The 25,941-nt window shown below is 37.4% G+C and overlaps 1 protein-coding gene across 2 annotated transcripts; it reads left to right on the top strand.

Moving 5' to 3' along the window:
• Positions 1–1,045: 1,045 nt before the first annotated feature.
• FAM199X (family with sequence similarity 199, X-linked) lies at positions 1,046–24,800 on the top strand. 2 transcript variants are annotated; one of them, XM_039221768.1, is made up of 6 exons: positions 1,046–1,311; positions 8,976–9,195; positions 17,797–17,946; positions 18,330–18,491; positions 20,787–20,924; positions 22,325–24,800. In XM_039221768.1, the coding sequence occupies exons 1-6, from the start codon at positions 1,115–1,117 to the stop codon at positions 22,493–22,495; spliced, it is 1,038 nt and encodes a 345-aa protein (XP_039077699.1). In that variant the 5' UTR covers positions 1,046–1,114; the 3' UTR covers positions 22,496–24,800. The 2 variants fall into 2 exon arrangements, with proteins under 2 accessions (XP_039077699.1, XP_039077698.1); XM_039221767.1 differs by having other exon boundaries at positions 1,048–1,311; positions 20,787–21,053.
• The last annotated feature ends 1,141 nt before the right edge of the window (positions 24,801–25,941 follow it).

Below are 25,941 nucleotides of genomic sequence, written 5' to 3'. Positions count from 1 at the left end.
GTCCAAGATCAGCACCCACTTGTCTGGAAAACAAAGAGAAGAGAAAGAGGACAGGAAGAAAGAATGGTATGTAATATCTAATAAGTCGACTTAAGTTAAATGTTAAGTGCCATAATACACTTTCCACTGGAGTAGGAATATGTGAGACTCATTTGGGAGTCAGGGAAGGCTTCATAGAGGAGGTAACATTTGAGCTGGGGCTTTAAGGATTAGCAGGGGAGAAAAGGCAGGGCATTCCAAGCAGAATGCATAATGTGAGCAAGAGCACAGAGCACAAAAGAGCACTACGTGTCCAGCAGCTCTGAGTAGCCTGGTGACTGTTGTGTAGAGTTCTCAGGGTTAGAAGATCAGAGGTGAGGCGGGAACTATTTTTTTTCCTACTTGGCCAGTTTCCCCTACAGCTCATTGCACAGTGCTGGGCACACACACTGCAGGGACTGAATATAAATACTCACTGAATTGGGACAGGGTAGCCAAGTACGCTGGGAACCAGGACATCTGGATACTTTCTCACGCACTCGCAGTGTGACCTTGGCCAAGTCCCTTTTCTCAGGGCCGCTGCTTGCTGCTTAGTAATCAGCCCTGGGTGAGAAAACTGAGGCGGTTGGCTTCAAGGGCCTTGCCTTTCCAGCGTCTGGAATCTGATTCGACGCATCTAGGGCGGGGAGGGCGGAGGTTCAGTTCCTCCTCCGCTCCAGCAGGGGGCACAGGGAGCGACTTCCCGCCGCCGGTCTCCTCCCGGCGGGCGCCAGGCGGACTGCAGCAGTTGTGAACAGTGAGCGCAGTGGGCGGGCCGGGCGGCGGCGGCCCTGCGCTGCGCTTACTGGGCTGGGCCGGGCAGCGACGGCGACGGAGACGGCTTGCAGAGGCCAGTGAGGCGCTGACCGGGTGGCCAGCCGGCTGCTGTGGTCTCTAGCAGCCTCTTCGCGCGGCCAGGATTCCCGGGCGTCGTCTGGCCGTGGCGCTCAGCCTGCTGGTGAGCTGCGGTGGGCACACCCCGGCGCGGCGGCGGCGGCGGCGGCGGCGGCGGCGGACAGGTTAGAGTGGGGGAAGGGGCGGGCGCGGGAGCAGCCCGGGGCCAGAGAGGGAGCCCGAAGCCAGGCGGTCTCCAGCCATGTCCGACGAGGCGTCGGCCACCACTTCGTACGAGAAGTTTCTAACCCCCGAGGAACCCTTCCCTCTTCTGGGACCCCCTCGCGGGGTGGGCACCTGCCCGAGCGAGGAGCCAGGTTGCCTGGACATCAGCGACTTTGGCTGCCAGCTGTCCTCTTGTCATCGCACCGATCCGCTCCACCGCTTTCACACCAACAGGTACGAACTGCCGCAGAGGGGAGGGGCAAATCACACCCCTGCCTCAAGCTGGAGAACGCCAGGTCCCTCAAGAGCCAGGCGTTCCACCTCTGGTCTGCGCTTCCATTCGTCCCCTCCCCCACCTTCGTCCTGCCAGCGCTCATTCACTGGCTCCTTCCCTCTCTCACTCCCTATGTTCACTCCTGCCCTCCAGTTTTCCTTTCTGCGGCATTTTACTCGCTCTCTTTTCCCCATTCTTCTGACCACAGCGACTCCTCCCTTCCCCTCCCGCCTTATCTGTACCCTGAGAATTCCAAATCCCCGCCCTCGATTTTAAGATGCATCCCTGTTTCCATCCACCTGAAAAAGTTTAACCCCTTCCATTTCCCATACACTCTAGAGTAGATTTCGGATGACTCAAAATCAATCCATGGATCTTTTGAAAGATGACACTTTTAAAGCTAGAATCTTCCCTTTCCTGATTTTTAACCTCACAGTCCAATTTCCACCCCCCAATTTTTTTTTTTTTTTTTTTTGATGAGGGTCTAGGAAACCAGGCCGTTCTTTCTTTTCCCCATCCTCATGAACTCTTTGCTTTACTGCTTTAGGCCCTGCCAAAATGTATAAGCTTAGATCTGGAAGGTTCCTTCATGTAGTATATCCCTTGGTTTGCTCCCCCAGTGGAGGGATGGAGCTAAGCTTAGGATGGGCTTGCTTTTACAAATTTATTCAGTGGGTGCGTCTCCTAACTGATATTATTGGAAGGAAGATTGTTCTGGAGAATTCCATCATGGAAGCATTTAATTGTTATACCAAATATGGGGTTTAAAGATGTTGTACACAGAGGTCCATCCATTAATATAGGTGGATATTTGGGAGATATATACCAAAGCCTGGGAGGGTGTGTGGCGAACAAGGGAGGAGGAAATGAGTTCAGTTATGGAAAATATTGGAGTTGATTTAAGGAGTCGAGTTCTGATTTCTGATCCACAACATGAGCATGAACATCCTTACACATTTTAATATCTTTTGCATGCCCCACACCTCTTAAATCAATCTGCAGATTTATGGAGTACAAGGAGTGTATAAAAAATGATTCTTATCTAAAAGAAATTTATAGTCTGGAAACAAGGTGTTACATTTAAAGAGTATCATCAGTATAACACATTTGACAAGGAAGTGTAGTACATTTGTTATGACTTTTCCAAATCCTCATTGCAAAACTGAGGAAACTGAGGCCCAGGAAAAAGACTGAGTTCAAGGTCATAAAACTGAGTTTGGCAAAGCCAAGATTATTTCTTTGGAGTAAGTGAAGAAACGGAACTGAGCTAATGGCTCAGATGTTGTAAATGGTTGTAACATCTGAGCCATTACAGATGTAAATGGTTGTTACATTTTTTAGACTAACTCACAGAAGCCTATTTAACCTAAGATGTGGCTATTACATAAGTGTAATGTATTTATGAAATCAAGTGTTCTTAGGGTTGTTTGCATTGGAAAATGATATAAAAGAATACTTTTGCACATATTTGGTATTTAAGTTCTGCAGCATTGGAGGGAGTCATATACACAGAAACTTAAATATTTGCAGAATTAGTCTGCTCTGATGATGAGGGCAAGGGAGTGGAGAAAGAGGCTGAGGATAAGCCCTGCCAAAATGGGTGGGGTGATGAGGAGTGAAACAAGGAGAATAATACATTTCTTATAGCTTGTTCTGTTCTTTCGCCTCCTCTCCATTTTTGTTCTTGTGTTTTTCTATTCCTTTTCTCAGAGATGGAGGTAAGGTCAAGACTGTTTTCCAGAAAGGGGCAGTTAATATAGAGTGGGAGGTTCCTGTTCAGCCCCAGTTTTTCTAAGTCAGACATCATTCCTAGTTTACTGCCTACTTTTCGGAAATCTCCATCTCCTACCCTACTTCTCCAATGGCTTGGAATGGCAGTAGAAGGTCTAATGTATTTTGCTCTGTACCCTTTCCAGCAGAGATAAGGGCAAGCAGAATTAGCAATATTTACATCCGATGATGTTTCTGCCCTACGCTACCTTTTAAATCTTTTCTCATTCTGGACTGTTCCTGCCTTACTACCCCTCCTCAAGATGGTACTTGAGAGGACCATATACTTCCACTACGTCTCAGACAAGCAAACAGTGTAGTCATATACGTAGGCAAAGTTTACAGAATTCTTTTATTTTGGCTTTCCATGTGTCACTTTTTTTCCTTCACATCACCAGTTCAAGCAACAATTCAAAAATGAGATCTGAATAGTTGAGTACTGATGTTCTGCTTTGGGTTTGGTCATCATAAAACACATTAACTTAGAAATAAAAAGCTTGTCTGTTGGCAGATACTTGATTTATGTTTATTTTGCTTCTTCCTTGTTACCTGATGAGAAAACTGTGGATATTGTTTAATATTGTTGATAAAGGCTTTCTGATGATGGCAGTTTTGTACCTGCTCATTTACCAGACTCTGGGCTATATTTGCGATCTTCATTAACCAAGGGATTTAAGGCAATATTATTTATGATCCCTAAGTTTGAATGTTTGTAGTGTGCGTATTAGAGTCACCTGCAACTTTGAACGGCCTGTCACTACTCTAGGTTCAGTGGAAAATTACACGAACGCAGCCACTTTCCTAACAAATCACACTTTCCTAGGAATATCTTTTAGAATTTTATGACCAAGTTGTGTTTGTCTGGAATTTTGCTTAGAATAAAGTAAATTCCAAGAAACTTAATTATTTTTAATTTAAATGTCAATACAGAATATGTGTGGTGTTTATGACATTTTTCCTTGGTTTTGAGACAGGATTTTTCTGATGTAATTATCAGCATTTGTCCATGGCAACCTCCCCCATTATCGAAAAAGGATGTCATTTACCAAACTGAAAAAAATTATGATGATCTTAGTTAGTCCAGGAATTAAATTGAAGGAGATTAATATAAACTACTCAATGTGTTGTTATTTTCATCTTTAATAGTACATAAGTACTTTGACATTGCACAATTGTGAAAAGCGTGTGGAAGGACAGTGCCCCACTTTTGTATACCCTATTGGCAGGATAGGAAATGAACTATTGTATAAAACAATCATTTGGTTATGTGATTAACCAGAAGAACCCCAAGACTACTGTGTACCTTTTGTACTCCCCACAGTTTCCCTATCTCGGTATAGAATTAACAGATGCAAAAGAGCTGTGAGTTGCAGGTGGGAGAACCACACTCCATGAAGTAACAGATTATAGAGGCAGGAGGAATTTGGTTTGCGAACTTGTTGAGACAAGTTGAGAATGGGGATCACGCTTGAGAGAACTATCCAGGCTAGAAATGTGGATTTGGGAGCATTCAGAACAGAAATCCCAGTAGCGTGTTTGGAGTACAACTGTGGGTTACAAAGGTTGAGAGAAGAAGAAACTTTTCAATTAATTTAGCAGGGAAAAGAAGGAGAGGAGATGTAATAATTTGAAAAAAAAAAAAGGTGAATGTTCGTTGTTGTTGTTGTTGTTATTTGCCTTATTTAGTTTTTCTTTTCCCAGAATAGAGATTTTAGCTCTTTAGGAGCAGCCCACAGGAAAGGAAGAAATTGAAATTACCAGAGAGTGTGGGATGACAGGAGATGGACGGGATGAAGTTAGACGCCCAAATGGAGTAATTAGCCTTAAATGACATGGAATTTTTTTTTTTTTTTTTTTTACTGCCTAGGCTGTGGAGAGGGTATCAAGACAGTTGAGATCACTAGGAGGAGAGTTGGTAATTTGAGTGAGTAGAGTAGGGGAGTTCTGTCATCTGCTCTTACATGGAACCTTAATGGCCTACTGTGCTGCTCCAAACTTGTATCAGAGGTTGGGGGTGGCTACATGGGGGTTTTGACAGATAAGCCTTGCAGATAAATGTTCTTGACTTTACGTTTTTTAAAGTAAAATTTGGGCAGCAAGCCTCATTATTGAATTAAACTCCATTGGGATTCTTTTCAACATTTTTCTTTTAAGATAGAAAGTCTTCTTTGTGAGTAATTTTATGGTTATAGCTAGGATCTTAGTATTAGGTAGCTTTCTCTTAGTGGAATAAGATGTAGGAGCTTTGTGGGTTTGAATAGTTCAGTGCTGAGCAAGCACATGTGCACAGTGGTCATTCATTACATATTTGAAACCACACTTAAATTTTTATTATAAAAGCTCATTTTAGATAATTGGCATATACAAAACTATAAAGATCACCTATGATCCCTTTCAGTAAGGAAAACAACTATCAACATTTTGATGTTGTTACTTTTAATATTCTTTTTATGTTCATATATAATTTTTAAAAATCAGGATCAGGTTATATAAAATTTGTGATCAGGTTTTTGCACTTACATTGTCAGTGTTTTCCTTTTCAAAAAATAATCTGAAAATATAAATTTATTGATTATAAAACACCATTACTTAGATATGTTATTTAGTTTTTCCCCATATTTGGGGACCATGTCTTTTCTCTTTATTGGCTATTATAAATGATATTGTTTGGTCATGTTTGTACATACATTTTTTCCCAAATTTCTATTTGGGGAAGTGATAGATTCCTAGAGGGGCAGGAATGAACTTCTTTGAAGCTCTTGATATATATACAGTGCCAAATTGCTTTTCAGGAAGAGTATGCCAATTTAACACTCCCAGCAGCAGTGGATAAAAAACTACTACCTAGGGGCACCTGGGTGGCTCAGTCGGTTTAAGTGTCTCACTTCAGCTGGGGTCATGATCTCGCAGTTCCTGAGTTAGAGCCCCATGTGGGGCTTTGTGCTGACAGTTCAAAGCCTGGAGCCTGCTCCAGATTCTTGTGTCTCCCTCTGTCTCTCTGCCCCCCCCCCACTTGTGCTCTGTTTCTGTCTCTCAATAATAAATAAACATTTAAAAAAAAGTACTACCTAGCTTGATTTTGTTCACATTGCCTTAAAGTAATAATAAAAATAATATTTGGAAATTAGAAGATAATAGATTATAAAAATCTCTGGTAGTAAAATATTAATTTTCTGTTTTGTAAATGATTGGTTTGAAGTATGAACCCAGTTTTGTTGCCACTGTTAATTTAAAAAAAGAAAAAAGAGCAAAGGCTTCTAACAATACCCAGAATCCTGTTAAATCTGTTAGAAAGTTGTGGACCTGGAAAACTGAGACACATACTGATTTTGCCTGTCAGTTAGAGTACAAAACCAAGCAAATTTCTGACTGTCTTGTCAGTGATCTAAACATTAGATTATTAAATCTAGCATAGTTTTTTTTTTTTTAAAAAGGAAAGCCATTATTACTCATGGAAACACATTTCTATGGAATTTTTGCCAGCTTAAAAGGAATTCTCGTTAAAAACAATTGACAAACAACTTTTCCTACCACATGACACAGTACATGGCACATAGAAGATATTAGCTAAATGTTTGTTGAGTGAGTGAATGAATAAAGGTTTTAAAAAGTCACATGCAATTTGAAGACACAAAAGAATATAATTTGCCTAGAATACAGCAGAGGTACTGGTTTACTAGGTCTAGGACCAATCTTGTGATTGCCATTTTATAGCTTTTATATCACCTTACTGTACATCCTGAACAACGTGGTTAAATCTGCTGCATTTGTTGATATTTTGAAAAATGAGAATACTGCCTCCCTAGGAAGCATGTGATGAATCTGTGTAATATTACAGGGTATTTTAAGATTGTTAGATGAATTTTAGATTTTTGCCTATTTATAAAAGCTTGATAACATCTGTGTTTATATTTACTGAACTATAATAGTTTAGAGAGTATGTGTCTGTGTGTGTTTTGATGCTTTAAAATATTCTACCTTTGGCTCAAAGGAAAAAGTGCCATAAAATTGTCAGATTGCCCAAATTTTGTAAATCAAGAACTTTGAAATTAAGATTAGTCATACAAAGCAGGGGGAGGTAAAAAATGAAAAGCATAATTTGAGAAAAAAGTGGATTTAATGAAGGATGAGAAACAACCTAATAATAGGTAAATAACATGTTTTTTTTCCCAGGAGGTCATTATTTCAGTATCTTATTAGTATGGGATATACTAAATCATTATCTTAAGGGTTAATTCCCTAGGTTACTGACAAAGCAATGGAGATTACCTCCTCCATAGTGTAAAGCTAGTGGAAATTTACAGAAGAAAACAGATTTGTAGATTTTGAGACAAAAAAGTAACCCTGCAACAAATAACCATAGAAAAATGTTAATATTCTTTAATGCATCAAGAAATCATAAAATCAATAAGGAAAACATTTAACACATAGAAAAACACTAGGGCACAATAGCTAATAAATACTTTAGAATTTGATCTAGCCAGAAATTAAAGAACTAAAAATTGATATAAAATGTTTTTTTCTTTAAAGATAGCTACAACTTTTAAAAATTCTGCTGTTAAGGTTGTGGTGAAATGAGCACTTTTTTTATACTGCTTTGGGGAGTGTAAATTGGTGCAGCTTTTCAGAAAGGTCTTTGGCTAAGTATGATATGACCTTCAGAAGTGTTCATATTCTTTGACTTAGTACTTTCTTTTCAAGTAATCTATCTTGAGAGATTATATATTTTGATAAATAATTATAACCAAAAAAGAATCATAACCCCCCAAATGGAAACAGCCTAAGTATTACTGAAGGAGTATGATTAAATAAATAATGATACTTTTTAATAGGGGAATATTATATAGGCATTAAAATGTTTTCAAGTTATATAAATGGGAAAATGTTTAATGTTAAGTGAAGAAAGCAGTATCTAGTATACTGTTTGTGTGTGTGTGTGTGTGTGTGTGTGTGTGTGTATGATTCTTTTTTTTCTTTCTGGCCCTACCCCACTCATGTGCATGTGCTTTCTCTCTCAAAATAAATAATTAAAATAGTAATAGCTATCATGTATTGAATACTTTTTATGTCTGCTAAGTGTTCCATATACATTCCTATATAATCTTCCTAATTGCTTCTTAAAGATGAGAAGCACAGACTTGAAGAGGGTATGTTTTGCTTGAGATCAAGTAGTAGTCAAATGATAGAGCAAGAATTTGAACTCTGTCTGACTTCAAAGTGTATTCATAAACACTATGCTGTAAGTTTTGATTATTGATTAACGTTTTACTGTATTCTTAATTTAAATACAGTATTTAATATAAATATATGTATATTTATTTATTTTAGAAAAAGCATGCAAGCAGGGGAGAGTGGCAGAGGGAGAGAGAGAATCTTAAGCAGATCCAAGCTCATTGTGGAGCCTGATGTAGGGCTCAATCCCATGACCCTGGAGTCGTGACCTGAGCCGAAATCAAGAGTGGGGCACTTAACTGCCTGAGCCATCCAGGCTCCCTTAAATACAATTTTCTTTTAAAATATTTTATTAGAGAAATTTTCAAAACAAAAACTAAACGGGATAGGGTAATGAACCTCATACATAGCTTCAACAATTATTCGTATATGGCAGTGTGCTTCATACCATTGCTCATTCCTCACACCCTTCTTATTATTTCAAGACAGATCCCAGATATATTTCATTCATAAATATTTTAGTGTATATCCTTAAAAGAGAAGGACTCTTTTGAAAATAATCATAATAGCATTGTCACACCTAAAAATATACTTACTCTTCATAAATGTATCCTATTAATATCTTAAAATTATATGAATTCTGTAGTTACTGTTGTAATTTCTTTTGTGTTGTGTTTTTAAGGTGGAACTTAACTTCTTGTGGAACAAGTGTTGCCAGCTCGGAATGCAGTGAGGAGCTGTTTTCATCAGTTTCTGTTGGAGATCAAGATGACTGCTATTCCCTGTTAGATGATCAAGACTTCACTTCTTTTGATTTATTCCCTGAGGGGAGTGTCTGCAGTGATGTCTCTTCTTCTATTAGCACATACTGGGATTGGTCAGATAGCGAGTTTGAATGGCAGGTAGATTTTGTGTTTTCTTATATTACCATCATTATAACATAAATAGAAGAATGAATTTCTATTTTGATATTTTCAGCTCTACCTCAAAGTAAATTTTCTTCAGTGTTTATCCAGTGTGGAGATTCTCTGACAACATTAAGAATTAGATGGAATATGTATTCTTTATTTTTGCTAATTTACCATTTAGGCTTCTGATGCTACAGATATCCTTATTTAGATTTTCATGTAATTTAATACTTGTATAATGTTCCCATTATTATATATCATCAGTACTTTTCTATGCATGAATTCAAGCAAATGTATTCTTCCTATATTATAGTAATAGCCTTTGTGTCCTTATAGGCACAATATCTTTGCATCAGGGTTATGTTCTATATATCTGGGATCTCAAACCATTATTATCATAAAAACGTAATTTTTAGGTTCTGTTATCAGCAATACAATATAATTTCTCATTTTTTATTCCCTTCATATGTAGAGATGTTTTTTTGTTCTATAGTTTTTTTCTTTCTTATGGCATATATACCATGTAAAATGCTTTGTGCAAATTATCTGGAAATTCTGCCTTATAATGAGTGCAGTCTGTCAGAAAATGTAAATCATGTTGCATTTTCCATTTGCAACATCCATTTTCTGATTGTAAAAAACCGTAACATTTGAAGCGGCTTTCCTTGCATATAGCAAATGTTATACTCAACAGATACATGAATGCCTACTATGTTTGAAAGCCATCCAAATCTTTGAAGTTATAGTCTAAAAGAGGAGTAAAATACTATTTTATTTTAAACATTTTCTTATTAAAATATGAAAACAGGCTGGCATGAAGTTAAAAATAAGTCTCCAAACCCCACTCTGCTATGGTTACCACTGTTAAGAGCTTGTGCAGATACAAGTATGTTTGCACAGTGTTAAAAACGCACAAATGGAATCATATGTCAGCCACGGTTTGGCCCTTTGCTTTTTATCAACTAACATCTGATTCTTTTCGATAGCTATATCATAATTTATTTAATCTGTTCCATAATAATGGATATTTAGATTGGTTTCAGTTTTTTCTTGTTATAAAAATGCTACACTGAAAATTAAATTTTCATTTTACTTTTTTAGATTTGTTTTTGAGAGAGAGAACATGAGCACAAGTTGGTGAGAGGCAGAGAGAGAGAGGGAGACAAAAAATCCCAAGCAGACTCCCTGCTGTCAGTGCAAAGCCCAATGTGGGGCTTAAACTCACCAACCATGAGATCATGACCTGAGTGAAAGTCAGATTCTCAACTGACTGAGCCACTCAGGTGCCCCTGTGGGTTCTCTTTTTACTTGATGCTGTCCTTTGACACACACAAAATTTTAATTTTAAAAAAGTTCAATTTATTTTCTCTGCAGTTAAAACCTTTTTGTTTGTTTGTTTGTTTCGCTTTGTGGATCATCTCTTTATTTGGTAGATGAGATGCTGCCTGATTCGTGAATGGGTTAATAAAGCCAATTAGATCTTCAGATTTAAAAAATGCTCTTTGTGGGACTACGTAATGAGCAGAAATTACCAACAAGACGATTACAAACTGTGTTAGGATTATTATAGACTAGAAACTGTTGACTATAATTTAAAAATTCCTTTGTTGTGATTAAAAACTATCTGTTTAAGTCTTTCTTTTTAACAGATGTTTCAGTTACTACCAAAGTAAATATAAAGGATTCATAGATTCTCTGGGAAGAGAAATACTAACTACTTGATAAGGCAGATTTTAACCTTAGAATGAAGTAGCATCAAAGCATTTGGCTTTGCTGATAGTTTTCTTTGCTTGCAGTCCTTTTATATTTAATGGTATATTTGACTAGTCTTAGAGCTTGAAAAATTATCTTACTGTTGAGCAGGGAACCATAGAAAATTTAAAGAGTGAGTAATTCAGCTGTCACACTTAAAACCTAAAGGTGCAATTTGAAATTACATGTCAGCTGTTACAGGAATGAGCTTATTCATAAATTGTTGCTGCATATGCAGAAAATATGGCAGAAATTTGATTTAATTCTCTCCACTTGTCACAATTACTGATTATAATATAAATATACTAAATGCTGTTGTCCATGAAAAATAGGGAGTAAGAATTATTAAGCATTTTTAGCTTGAAATATATTATCAGTTATAAAATGGAAAAGGACTGGTCTAATAAATAAAGGAGCCCATACAGTTAATTCTGATGTACATCTGCAACTCTTATCTCATATCTCCAAATGACTACTTGACATGGATGACCTTATAATTTAATGCACCTATTATCTGATGCTGATTTCTTGATCAGTAATGTAACTTCCAATTACAGTGTTTCCATGGGAAAAAATAGACTCCACTTTGTAACATGTCTTATGGTGTAGTGAAAAAAGACTATTATCATTTCGAAGGACATTTGCACTTCTTTCATTATCAGTACAAACTCTCCATATCCCAAATTGCATTCTCCTCTCATTCCAAACTCCTTGCAAGGCAGGGTGATTATGCATAGTTGAAAGCACTGGACTTGTGTCCTGCTTTGGATACAGCCACTAGCTGTATGATCCTCCCTAGACATCATTTTTCCTTATGTGTAAAATCAGAGTGTTGGACTGGAAGATTTATAACATTAATTCAGGTCTCTTGCTGTAAAAATTGAGGTCTTCAAGTACATACACTGGATGGGTTGGTTGTATGACAGGAACGTGGCCAGTTTTCTTCTGCTTTCAACAAATGGTCGTCCCTTATCCATTTAGTTATCAAACTGCCTTGCCTGGCAAGCTCAGTCAAGAGCATGCAACTCTTGAGAAGGACAAATACCATATGTTTGCACGTATAGGAGGATTAGGAGGAACATAACGGAGGACCAAGGGGGAGAAGAAGGGGGGAAATATTGGGGAGAGGGAGAGAGGCAAACCATGAAAGACTCTTGAATACTGAGAACAAACTGAGGACTGATGGGTTTGGGGGGGGAGATGGGCATGGAGGAGGGCACTTGTGGGAAGGAGCACTGGGTGTTATATGGAAACCAACTTGACAATAAACTATTTGTTAAAAAAAATTTAAAAAAAGCATGCAACTCTTGATGTCAGGGTTGTGAGTTGGAGCCCCACAATGGGTTTATTTAAAACCCATTTTATTTAAAAGATTATTTAAAAATAAAATCTTAAAAAAACAAAACAAAACAAAAAACCAGACAGGGAGCCTGGGTGGCTCCAGTCAGTTAAGCGTCTGACTTTGGCTCAGGTCTTGATCTCGCGGTTTGTGCGTGTGTTCGAGCCCCGCGACAGGCTCTGTGCTGGCAGCTCAGAGCCTGGAGCCTGCTTAGGATTCTGTGTCTCCCTCTCTCCTGCCCCTCCCCTACTCATACTCTGTTTTTCTCTGTCTCAATAATAAATAAACATAAAAATAAATTTTAAAAATACAGCCTTGTAAATTGTTTTGCATTTGAAATTTTCCCTATTCCCATTTTCTTTGCATTTTGGTTAATCTTAGACCAAGTGCTAATCAAATAAGAACTTCCTGTGTAATTCCATTCTTTCATCAGTCTAATTTGTCCCCATAACTGCTTTTTAGCTCATCTTCCCTCAAGACCAGTTTCTTTTTTTTCGTCTGTTTGTCTTCTGTTTTTTTTTTTCTCTTAAATAGTTTATTGTCAAGTTGGTTTACATATAACACCCAGTGCTCATCCCCCAAGTGCCTTCCTCCATTCCCATCACCCCCTTCCCCTCTCCCCCACCCCTATCAGTCCTCAGTTTGTTCTCAGCATTCAAGAGTCTCTCATGGTTTGCCTCCCTCCCTCTCCCCAACTGTTTTTCCTCTTCTCCTTTCCCGTGGTCCTCATTAACTTCCTCCTAATCCTCCTATATGTGCAAACATATGGTATTTGTCCTTCTCTGCCTGACTTATTTCGCTCAGCATAACACCCTCAAGTTCCATCCATGTTGCTACCCATGGCCAGATTTCATTGTTTCTCATTGCCATGTAGTATTCCATGGTATAGATAAACCACATCTTCTTGATCCATTCATCTGTTGATGGACACTTAGGCTCTTTCCATGTTTTAGCTATTGTTGAGAGTGCTGCTATGAACATTGGGGTACATGTGGTCTTGTGCATCAGCATTTCTGTATCCCTTGGGTAAATTCCTAGCAGTGCTATTGCTGGGTCATAGGGGAGTTCTATTGTTATTTTTCTGAGGAACCTCCATACTGTTTTCCAGCTTACATTCCCACCAACAGTGTAGGAGGGTGCCCATTTCCCCGCATCCTCGCCAGCATCAAGAGTCTCCTGATTTGTGTATTTTAGCCACTCTGACTGGCGTGAGGTGGTATCTCAGTGTGGTTTTGGTTTGTATTTCCCTGATGATGAGGGACACTGAGCATCGTTTCATGTGTCTGTTGGCCATCTGGATGTCCTCTTTGGAGAAGTGTCTCTTCATGTCTTCTGCCCATTTCTCCACTGGATTATTTGTTTTTTGGGTGTGGAATTTGATGAGTTCCTTATAGATACTGGATACTAGTCTTTTATCTGTTATGTCATTTGCAACTATCTTTTCCTATTCTGTCAGTTGCCTCTTAGTTTTATTGATTGTTTCCTTTGCCATGAAGAAGCTTTTAATCTTGATGAGGTCCCAGTAGTTTGTTTTTGCCTTTGAGCTCAAGACCAGTTTCATCAAGTTACTTCTACTTAGAAAATGTTACTGGCCTACTTCTCTCTATCATATAACAGCTTGTTCATCAATTGAGCTTTCAAATCCCTAGCATTGATTTTCTGTTTTAATTATTTTAGTCTCAATCTCATCCTATTAAAATTTTTTTTTAACATTTATTCATTTTGAGAGAGAGAGAGAGTGAGAGTTGGGGAGGGGCAGAAAGAGAGGGAGACCTAGAATCCGAAGCAGGCTCCAGGCTCTGAGCTGTCAGCACATAGCCCAACGCGGAGCTCAAACCCACAAGTGGTGAGATCGTGACCGGAGCCGATATCGGACACTTAACCGACTGAGCCACCCAGGCGCCCCCCTATTTTTTTTTTAATTTGTGGCTTTACCAAGTTATTCTCCTTACCTGAATACCTTCTCCTTTTCCCCGTTCTGTCATTCTAGACTACCTTGTGAAACTTCACCCACTTTAGCAACAGGTGACATTCTCTGATGGTTTCTTGCCCTTTTCTAAGGGTACAAAACCATGGCAAGAGATGGATAAAGAAAAACACATCTGTGTTTGGAGTATTGCCTTGTACCAGGCCTGTTACCTCATTTAAATTTCTCAGCAATCTTTCAGCCTTAATCATAGCTCTGGGGCTCAAAGAAGCTAACTGACATCAACAAGATCATATGGCTTGTGAGCAGTGGAGCTGGGATTTGAACTCTGGCATTTTTTACTTCTCCCTGGAAAAAAAAATGGCTAAAGAACCATTAGTTGCCTTTTTTTTACAGACCCTCTGCAAACAAATACATAAACAGAGCTAAAGGCACAAATTGAAGTGCTTAACATATAGTCTGCTACCTAGCAGAAGTTTGCTGAAGATTTAGATGAAAATGTTTTCTTATATTTTGAGAGTATACATATTTTAGTAGTTCCTTTATCTAGTTTATCAAACGAACTTGAAGTAGGGAGGCCTTTTATCTGATAAGGACTGTTTCTTTTTGTTTTAGAAACCCCAGGGAGATCTTTAATGTAGTTTTGTGATTTGAACTCATTCAAAGGAAAAATAGCAAGATTTTTTTTTTTTTTTAATTTTTATGTTTTCTTTATTTCTAGGAGAGAGAGAGACAGCGTGAGCAGGGGAGGGTCAGAGAGAGAGGGAGTCACAGACCGAAAGAGGCTCCAGGCTCTGAGCTGGCAGTCAGCACAGAGCCCGACGCGGGGCTCGAACCCACAACCGCGAGATCATGACCTAAGCGAAAGTCGGACGCTTAACTGACTAAGCCACCCAGGCGCCCCAAGATATTTTCTTTTTTAAATGTTTATTTAGGGAAAGAGAGCACTTAACAGCAGGGCAGGGACAGAGAGAGAGAGAATGAATGAATATTCCTCTGTGCTGTCAACACAGAGCCTGATGGCGGGACTGGATCTCAACTGTGGGATCCTCACCCTAGCCAAAATCAAGATCTGGACACTTAACTGATTGAGCCTCCCAGAAGCCCCAAAACATTTTCTTTTTTGACATTAAAGGCTGAAAGATGGCCTTCACGTGTGCATTCAGCAGTCATTCTTTCATGACATTAACTAGATAACCTCAGAGCTAAAGAATGAACAAGTCAAGCAGTGTTGATTAATGAAGTTTTTTAATGTTTATTTTTGAGAGGAGAGAGAGAGTGCTTGCGTGTGCCTGAAGGTGGGACGGGCAAAGAGAGAGGGAGACAGACAGTTTGAAGCAGGCTCTACAATGTCAGTGCAGAGCCTGATATGGGGTTTGAACTCAGAACTGTGAGATCATGACCTGAACAGAAGTCTGATGCTTAACTGACTAAGCCACCCAGGCATCCCAATTAATGAGTTTTTAATGGAAGTCATACAAGTTGTTGATAGTCATTTATGCACTTGGATTCATCAGTGACTGTTAAAGTGAAAATGTGTTTTTTAATAGTAGTAGCTAACTTAAATAATTTCATTCTAAGCATTATGGTCATTTTGCATAGTGATCAACCCCATTTTTGTGTCTTCATTAGGTTCTTCTGTATAGCTGACTCCCCATGCCTGCCTTTTTGTAGCTCTCCTAAGCTTTCATCCTGTAGCTTTAACTCACTGCTAGATATTTCCACTGATGAGCTGTCATTTCAAATCTAGCATTTGTCATTTGATATTTTGTATAATTGTATGTTTGTGTTATTATATTCTCTTCCCCAGTGGAGAATAAAGTTTTTATGTAAGGACCATGATCAAAAAAAATACCTTTGAATCCTCTGTATTTATCAGAGTGCTATAGGTATTGTAGGAGGCCAAATGTGTGTGATTGCAATAATCTTCATGGCCAAACTAGCTTTTCTCTTTTGGTAACTTTAAAAGGCTAGTAATCATCCAGAGTTCAGATACCATTGCAAAGCAGAACAACAAAAAGCTGTTATTTTGTACCTTGTAAAAATGAAACCATTGTCTTTGAAAGCTATGCATTCCTTGTAGAAGAAATTATCTGTTTGATGAATGACTTAAATTTACTTATTTTAGAGAGAGAGAGAGAAAGAGCACATGAGCATGAGCTTGGGAGAAGGGCAGAGGGGGAAGGGGAGAGAGAGAGAGAGAGAGAGAATTTTAAGCCCCCAATGAGGGGGCTCGATCCCACAATCCTGAGATCATGACTTGAGCCAAAATCAAAGAGATACTTAACTGACAGCCACTCAGGTGCCCCTTCATTCATTCATTCATTCATTCATTCATTCTATTTATTTTCCTTAAATAGTTTATTGTCAAGTTGGTTTACATATTTTTAAGTTTATTTATTTAATCTCTACACCCATCGTGGGGCTTGAACTCATGACCCTGAGATCAAGAGTCCTCTGCTCCTCCAACTGAGCCAGTCAGGTGCCCCTAAATACATTTATTTAAAATTAAATCCATTTTGGGCCGCCTGGGTGGCTTAGTCGGTTAAGCGTCCGACTTTCGCTCAGGTCATCATCTCGCGGTTCGTGGGTTCGAGCCCCGCGTCGGGCTCTGTGCTGACTGCCAGCTCAGAGCCTGGAGCCTGTTTCAGAGTCTATGACTCCCTCTCTCTCTGACCCTCCCCTGCTCACGCTGTCTCTCTCTCTTTCTCCTAGAAATAAATAAAAAAACATTAAAAAAAATTAAATCCATTTTGACTTTTGGAGGTGATAGATCTATTACCTTGATTGTGGTGATGGTTTCATGGGTATATACATATGTCCAGAGTCCTCAGATTTTCTATATTAGTTATGTACAGTTCTTTGTATCACTTATAATTCAATAAAGCTGTTAAAAATTAAATTCATTCTAACTGGCTTTTAATAGGCAATATAAAATTATAGCACATCATTTTGTTATTCATTTCACTTCAAACTGATTTTCTGTGCATTGGGCTTTATTGTTTTCCTCCTTTGTCTACAGATTGTCTCAACATTTTTTCTAATTTTTCTTTTATAATACTTCTGATCTTTAACGTGTTTTGCCCAGCATATTTTAAATATGTTTGTCTCGAGGTTGTTAATACTGACTTAAGCACAAGGACCATGGCTTATTTGTCTTCATGTTGGCAGTATGTCTAGCATAGTGTTGGTCAAAGAGCCAGGTAGTAGCAGATCACTCAAGTCTCCTGAGATGGACCCAGTGTTATTTATTCATCATGCTGTGTGTGCCCTGGCCTACATTCACATTGTGAATTAAAAACCCCAATGATGATTGACTCTTAAACTAGCATTTTATTAACAAGTTTTGATTATGAATTAAACTTTTGGAAAATATCTTTCATTAAATAAGTTACTATCTAAAAAGAGTATGTTGATGTTGCTGCTTTGTGTAATATAGGAGTAGATCAGAAATAATGTCTTCTCATTCTGTATTTGTCATTAAAATAATTTTTAATCAATGTGAAATAAGTTGTAGTATTTAAAATGTATTTTTGAAAAAATTTGCTTTTCCTACCCTCTTCTTATTTTTATAAAGTTACCAGGCAGTGATATTGCTAGTGGGAGTGATGTACTTTCTGATGTCATACCCAGTATTCCGAGTTCACCTTGCCTGCTTCCTAAAAAGAAAAACAAGCACCAGAATTTAGATGAACTTCCTTGGAGTGCAATGACAAATGATGAGCAGGTAGGGATCTTGACATTTTTTTAAAGTAGGCTTCACACCTAGCACAGACCCCATGTGAGGCTTGAACTCAGCGACCCGAAGATCAAGACCTGAGCTGAGATCAAGAGTCAGATGTTTAACTGACTGCAACACCCAGGCACCCCAGGATCTTGACATTCTTAATTGAAAACATATATGTAGAGAATATGTGAAGCTCAATGTATTGCTTATTTAGAGCTATTGGATGAATGTGAATAGCTTAATAAAATCGGAATTTGAGTTTTAACTGTTTTTCAGGGAACAAATATAATATTAAGTGCTTTTGATATTTGAAACATGTTATGACACACTAAAATATCAGATTTTGGTGTTGATCTTGTTTATTATAATTTTTCATCACATAGGTGGAATATATTGAGTATCTGAGTCGTAAAGTCAGTACGGAGATGGGTCTTCGGGAGCAACTTGATATTATTAAAATAATTGATCCTTCTGCTCAAATCTCCCCTACAGACAGTGAGTTTATTATTGAGCTTAACTGTCTCACAGATGAAAAACTGAAGCAGGTATGTAAAGAAAATACAGATTGTACAAGTATTAAGAAAACCATTATTTTATAACATGTAGACTGCAATAATCATGTTGAAATACACAAATAATTACGGTCCAAATCACTTCTGTGAAATGTAACATTAGAAAAAATGATGGCAGTATTTATTTGAGAGCACATGGTTGTAAGGTTTTAGGTACATCTCATCTGGAAGTACCTTTCTGGGTTCATGTGGATCTAGAAACTGCTGTTTAGATATGTAGGCTTGAAACTTAATTTCACCACTTAAGGGGTGGTTAATGCTATTTACTTATTCTAACTCACCTTAAAAAAGAACAATTGACATAATCAGAATACTGATTATTGAGGGATGTCTATACTTGAGTTAACATCTGAGTTTAGGGATTTGAGTAGGCCTATGGAGTCATTGAGCCTGGCTAGGGTAAAACATAAATTTCCTTCTGCTCTTCTGATATATGCATTTCTGGCATCTTCTAAATATAGTCTTTATTGTTCTATTTTTCTCTGGTACATAGCTGAATGAATACTTATGTTCTGCTTTCATTTTTTAAAGAGATTTTTTTTGCATTTGTCATCACATAACATTTTTTAATTTCAGTTCTCTCGACAGACATACTATTATTTTCTATATTCCAGCTCATTTTTCATTAGTGTTGAAATTGATGCCTTGCATTTGAAGACAGGTACAATGGGGCCCTAGCTAAGATTTAGGAAACACCCTAATCTTCAATATGATCAGCAACTTAAATCATATTAAGTGGAGACCTTTAAACATGCCTAATCTGATCTATTTTATTTTATTGCTAATTTCTCTGAGTGTTATTTTCTTATAATCCTAAATTCTGGAGGCCAGTAGCCTTCCATTGACTGATTATATTTTATGGTTTTAAAATATAGCTCCATAATAAGTATTCTAGAACTTTGGACATTGTCAATTTTTCTGGTACTTGTTTCTACATTGAGATTTCCTTTTGTCCTTATATTCTACTTATGTACATCTGTAGCATTTTTTATTTGATTTATTTATCTAACAATATTAAGTGTCTATTATGTATTAAGTTATAGGATAAAAAGCACTTTAACAAATGATCCTTGTTTTTATAGAGCCTACAACTCAAGAAAGAGCTTGGATTACAATCTAAGTTCATAAGTTAGTATTCAATAAATGTCAATTTTATTTTTTCATAATTACTGTCTTTCACTTTCTCACTGTTACATATCTAGTTCCAAGTTCTTTTTTTTTTTTTTTTGGTATACTCATCAAAAGCAAGAAATTAACATAGATATAGTATTATTAAATGATCTACAGACTGTATTCAGGTTACACCAGTTTTTCTACTAATGTCTTGTTTTATCTCAGGATCCAATCTAATCATTTTTAAAAAGATTTTATTTCAATTCCAGTTAATATACAGTGACATATTAATTTCAGGTATACTATTTAGTGATTCAGCACTTACATATAACACCCAGTGCTCATCACAAGTGCACTCCTTAATCCCCATCACCTATTTAACCCATCCTCCCACTCCTGTCCCCTCTAGTAGCCATTAGGTAAGCCATCTATGGTTAAGAGACTGTTTCTTGGTTTGCCTCTTTTATTCCCTTAGCCTGTTTGTTTTGTTTCTTGAGTTCCACATATGAGTGAAATCATAAGGTATTTGTCTTTCTCTGACTTATTTTGCTTAGCATAATACTCTCTAGCTCCATCCATGTTGTTGTAAATCGCAATATTTCATTTTTTATGGTTCAGTAATATTCTTCTCTGTGTGTGTGTGTGTTTGTGTGTACACATACTGTATTCATCTTTATCCATTCATTGGTCGATGGACATTAGCACTGTTTCCATAATTTGACTGTTGTAGACAAAGCTGCAATAAACATTTGGGTGCATGTATCTCTTTGAATTAGTAATTTTGTATTCTTTGAGTAAGTACCTAGTACTGCAATTGCTGGATCATAGGGCAGGTCTATTTTTAATTTTGGGGGGACCCTCCATACTATTTTCCACAGTGACTGTACCAGATTGCATTCCCATCAACAGTACAGGAGGGTTCCCCTTTCTCCACATCCTCGACAACACTTGTTGTTTCTTGTGCCTTTGATTTTAACCATTTTGACAGGGGTGAGATGACATCTTCTTGTAGTTTTGATTTGCATTTCCCTGATGAGGAATACATCTGTAGCACTTTGGATAATCTTTTACATGATGTATAATATTCTTCTTTTCTCCAGTATTTTGAGGGAGAACGTCAAGGAGCACTAACCAGTTTTTGTCTTTGTGTCCAAGGTCAGAAACTATATCAAGGAGCATAGCCCTCGCCAGCGGCCTGCAAGAGAGGCCTGGAAGAGAAGCAACTTTAGTTGTGCGAGCACCAGTGGAGTGAGCGGTGCCAGTGCCAGCGCCAGCAGCAGCAGTGCCAGCATGGTCAGTTCTGCAAGCAGCAGTGGGTCCAGTGTTGGAAACTCTGCTTCAAACTCCAGTGCCAACATGAGTCGAGCACACAGTGACAGCAACTTGTCTGCAAGTGCAGCAGAGCGGATTCGGGATTCAAAAGTAAAATGTCTAATCAATACAAAACTTTACCTTTCAATATTAATATTAGTACTCCTTCATATAAATTTTTTGAAAAGTTAAAATTATCTTGTTCTTTAGATGCCAGTGGGTTTTGGCTTTAATTGAACAAGTAGGCTCTTCTGCTGTTGAGTAAAGCTCTTTAGGCTGAGTGCTTTGAAATACCATTTTGACTCACAGCCATATTACATTCAATTTTATCTGATTTTTGTGTCTGTTAAGTAAGATAAATTGATGGAAATAGTCTCAAGATTGCAATATTGACTGCAACTCACTACTGAACCGATCTCACTATGTTGCTGATGTTGCTGTCAGCTCCTAAGAATGTTCTGCATGTCTTGTGTGTGTGCGTGAACTGTTTTCTTAACCTTGAATGTTTGTTCTTAGATCTTTAAAAAATGTAATAACACCTTCTCTATCTTCTACCTATTCACAGTTGAGAAATTCTTGTTAATATTATTGGGCACATAAAAAATAGGGATATATAAGTACATATAGAATGGCTTTTTGATGCTTAGAGGAGTTCAGTTCCTTGCAGTGGGGACAATTTGGAGCCAACGTAAAGATGATAATAGTATCTTTGTAACTCTTTGGGAGCGCAGTGGTAACTAGAAGATACACAGTGATTCCTTCCCTGGCTATTACCAAAGTAGCAGAAACATAGCCAGCTTTGTTGGTTGCTAGGGGATTCCTCTGGATATGTGGTCATTCCTTTTTTCTATCACTTCACCAGTGACAAGGAATAGAGTACCCACTGGTTTTCTAATGGGCTTTTAAGATGGCATTTGCCTAATATGGAAAAGACATGATTCTTTCCCAGCTGTTGTAAAATTGCTAGTGCTTTTGGATGAAAGACACCTTAAAAGCATAAGTATTATAGATTTTGGCAGTGTTCTCCACATTTGTATTTAGTATTGTTCACTATATGTTCACTCAGTAGTGACATCAATGTACCTTAATTTGGTAAAAAAAAAAAAAAAAAGACTTTGAAATGATCGATTATCCATAACTAGTCAAAATAATCAGGTGTCCATCCTTCCTAAGATTCACTGGTCGAATACCATAAAAATAGAATCTTGAAGAACCATTTTCAAGTCCAAGCTAATCGCTCACTTACTGGAACCAGGATCATACTGCAGAGGAATTTGAACATCTCCAAAAATTCTGAAAATACAGAATTAGATCCATAAAATACTCTGGCTTGGATATGCCAGAACTGAACCTTACTGATTGAGAAATTTTTATTTTGGCAGAAGCGATCCAAGCAGCGGAAATTACAGCAGAAGGCCTTACGCAAGAGGCAGCTGAAAGAGCAGAGGCAGGCTCGGAAGGAGAGGCTCAGTGGGCTCTTCCTCAATGAAGAAGTGCTGTCCTTGAAAGTGACTGAGGAAGACCACGAAGCAGATGTAGATGTTTTGATGTAATAAGGGTGAATCTGTCAGCATTCTTTCTAAGCATTAAAATATTTTATCTTTTATTTGTTTACATGCATCTTTACCAAACTTTTGGTTAGGGCTGTGCTGATATACCATTAATAATTTAGGCCAGTGGTTCTCAGGAGGTGGTCCCTGGACCAGCAGCTTCACCATCACCTGAGAAGTTAAAAAGGCATCCTACCAGGTCCCATCCCAGATGCAGTGAATCAGAAACCCTGGGGGAGGGGCCCAGCATTGTGTTTTAACAAGCACCAGGTTTTTCTGCTGCACGCTCTACTTTTAAGAACCACTAATTTAGTAAATGTTTTACTACTTAGACTTTAGGGTGGCTAAGTGGGCTTTTTCAAGAACTAGTACTTTTACAGTTTAGCAGATTTCAAGGTACTGCTGACGAGTAGCTTCTTATGTCAGTATAGGTACATATGTCAAGATCATAATTTAGTTTTTCTTCTGAATGTTACAGTTTCTTAGTTTGCTTTTTCTAAAGGGCCATAGTATAATTCTCAATTCCTAGTGCAAATCTTTTTTTGAGGTTGTGGGCGTGGGGTGTGGATTGCTGTTTACAATAGTGCCTTCATTAAGTTTAGTTTTGTTTTCATTTATTATTAACTCAAAGGTGTAAAAATAGGCCCTAATGTCTTTCCTGTTAGGTTTGTTTCTGGTTTTCACTTTATGTAAATTCAGAATCCTTTCTGTAAGTGATGACTACTGAGGAAATAACGTTAGTAGTATCTTAACTTTAGACTTGATGCTATATTAATATTCAAATGGAGAAAACTAAGCAAAACAGCCAATTCTGCTTTTCCACTGCTTTCTGAAATTTTAGGCTGTGAAACTGTCTCTCTTAAGTTCTTTTTGTAAGTCACTTTTTTTTCCAGCACAGCTCTAATTTTTAAATATTTGGTATAACAGCTTCTGGCATGTGAACAGGCTAATGTTCAAAGTTAACTAAAGAAAACCCTTACAGTTCTCCTAAACTTCTGTATAAATCACAAGAAATACACAGAGCAGTGAGATATAGAAGAAAAGCCTTAGCTTGTTGGCTATTAATAGAAGTCTTGTTTTAGATGTGAAATCATGAAGTTTCTTTATTTTCATGGAGAGTTTGTTATCATGAACATTAGAAGTAGTGTGATTTCTTTTCTTTTACCACATGTCTTTAAACATTCACATGGGTTAAAGAAGATGGAAACTGATACTACTGACAATCAAGCTGCTTTCTGACTTTCGTAATTTTCTTTTTATTGTGGATAACTTTTGGGAGGTAATCATGATTCTGTAGGAGGAGCTGTAATCAATATTTTTTAAAACTCTAGAGTCAGGTTATGTGATAGGATCTTTACTTTTTTAAACTATCATATCAAGTGACTTATTAAGAAAAAGATTAATGACTTAAATTTTTAATTCTCAGTTGATATAAAGGCTTTTAACCTTTGCTTACAATCATGTGTTTTAAAATTTTGATTTGCTTTAGTTCCTTAAAGGTTAAAGAATGGAAACTGAGGGTAAAAATTGATGTATTGCAGCTTTGCTTAGGTCTGTGGTATGGTTTTAAGATTTTGAAGACTACTAAATTCATACTTTAAAATTTTGCTAAAACATAAAAGTATGTGTGTGTGGTCTTCAGTTGAAGTGCTCCCTCTGACTTTCCTCTTACTCTTTCTTTGATGCTCCTAACTGGCTTAGAGGGCCCAAAGAGAGCTTGTGGATAGACCTCAGAATACTCTGAGGAAGGTGGAAAGGGTCAACTTCATTGTATCTTCCCTTCCAAGTCTAGGAAGAGTAAATGGAGAGAAGAGCAAATGCAGCTGAATTCTCTCCCTGCTCTTAGCAAAAGCAAAAATCCAGAGAATGACTTGTCTGTTCTTTTCCCAGGAAAACAGGCCACTTCTGGAGACCATAGAGTAACATTTATTTGTTAAGTACTTGGAAACAATTGACAATGACCAGTAAACGAAAATCCTAACAGGGTCATGATACAGTAAGACCAATTTTTTCACTCTCCCAACAGTCACATAGTCTTCTTACCTTAGATTTAACTTAAGTCACTATTAAACAAGTTTACCAAAACACCACAAAGCCAATTTTAAAAGTTTATAAAGATTTGAGTGTTTATAGTAAAGTATACAATGAGATTTTGTATAAATCTAGATGTCATGTCTTTACTGTAAACTAGAGATTTCCCATAAAGTAGGTTTGAAGGAGACTGATTAAAAGTAAAAAATTAAAACAAGTTGGCTTGTTTGTGATATGGAAGAGGGAGATTATAAAGTCTCTCTCCATCTCCTCCCCCCCCAAAAAAAAACAGCAGAAAAAAGCAAAAAGTTCTTGGTTTTGTTAATGTGCTATATTGTTGTGTTTTTTTTTTTTGTTTTAATGTCTCACGTATATAATTTAAGTTTGAATTATTCTTTCCTGGAATAAGTGATAATTTATTCAGTCTGACATATCTCTGAATTTAAGACAAATCTAACTCAGTATTTTTTTCTCTTTATAAATCCAAACTAACCAATTAAAATGTGAGATTTATTTGCTCTAGTGTCAGTTGTCATCTGTCTCCCCCTTTAAACATAACTTTTGTTAACTTAGGGCATGATAAAGTCCCCTCAAATTTTTCAAAAACATTTTATTAAAGATCTTGTATGTATGTTAATTGTACCTCAATAAAACTGGAAAAAAAGAGTTTTTGTAGAAGTCTGTCAGTCCCCAGCACAGCTTTTTAAAGTATGAACCTTGAATTAAACAAAATGGCATGTCTATTTCTATAGTTTTGCAACTGAATTAAAGTAAGGCAATGTAGTATAAAATTTAGTGGAATTTAGAGGGCCAACTCATTCTGCCCTAACAAAAACTTAGAATAAAGTAACACTTTTTTCCCCCCATGAGATTTATCTCATTTTTTTTGTCAGGCTGTGGCAGTTTTGTCCGTTTCTTCAGCCCTTTGGGTTGACCAGATATTGCTGAATTAATCCCAGAAAAAGACTTGTAATTTAATGACTCTATGGATTGAACAGACATCTCCTTTATTTAGCTCCTTAAAAGTGCTAATTGCCTCTTTAAGGATAAATTCCAAGAAACTAGTGTATAAAGGTATCCAGATTCTGTTGAGCTTTAAAAATTGTGAAATTTATGAAATGTCGTCATGTTTAAGCCAAAAATGTTAGTATATGACAAATATAGAAGTTTCATTTCCAGATTCGTTACCAGAGATTTATGTTCATGGCTTACTTTATAGCCTCATGTGCCTTAAAGGTGAATTCTGTACTTTTTCTGGATATCAGGCTTTTTCAAACTCAAAAATAATCTAAATACTATAATTCATTTTATAAAATGCCCATACTGTTGGGTATCAGTAAGCAAACACATTAAATTGAACCTGATTAGTCATTGGTGATACAATATGTAATAAAACAAGAACCTTTCAGGTCTTAAAT

The sequence above is a fragment of the Hyaena hyaena genome, unplaced genomic scaffold, assembly GCF_003009895.1.
Source record: "Hyaena hyaena isolate Hyena2069 unplaced genomic scaffold, ASM300989v1 scaffold_1019, whole genome shotgun sequence".
NCBI lineage: Eukaryota > Metazoa > Chordata > Mammalia > Carnivora > Hyaenidae > Hyaena > Hyaena hyaena.
The sequence above is the reverse complement of the archived record's forward strand: the minus strand, read 5'-3'. Positions and strand labels throughout refer to the sequence as shown.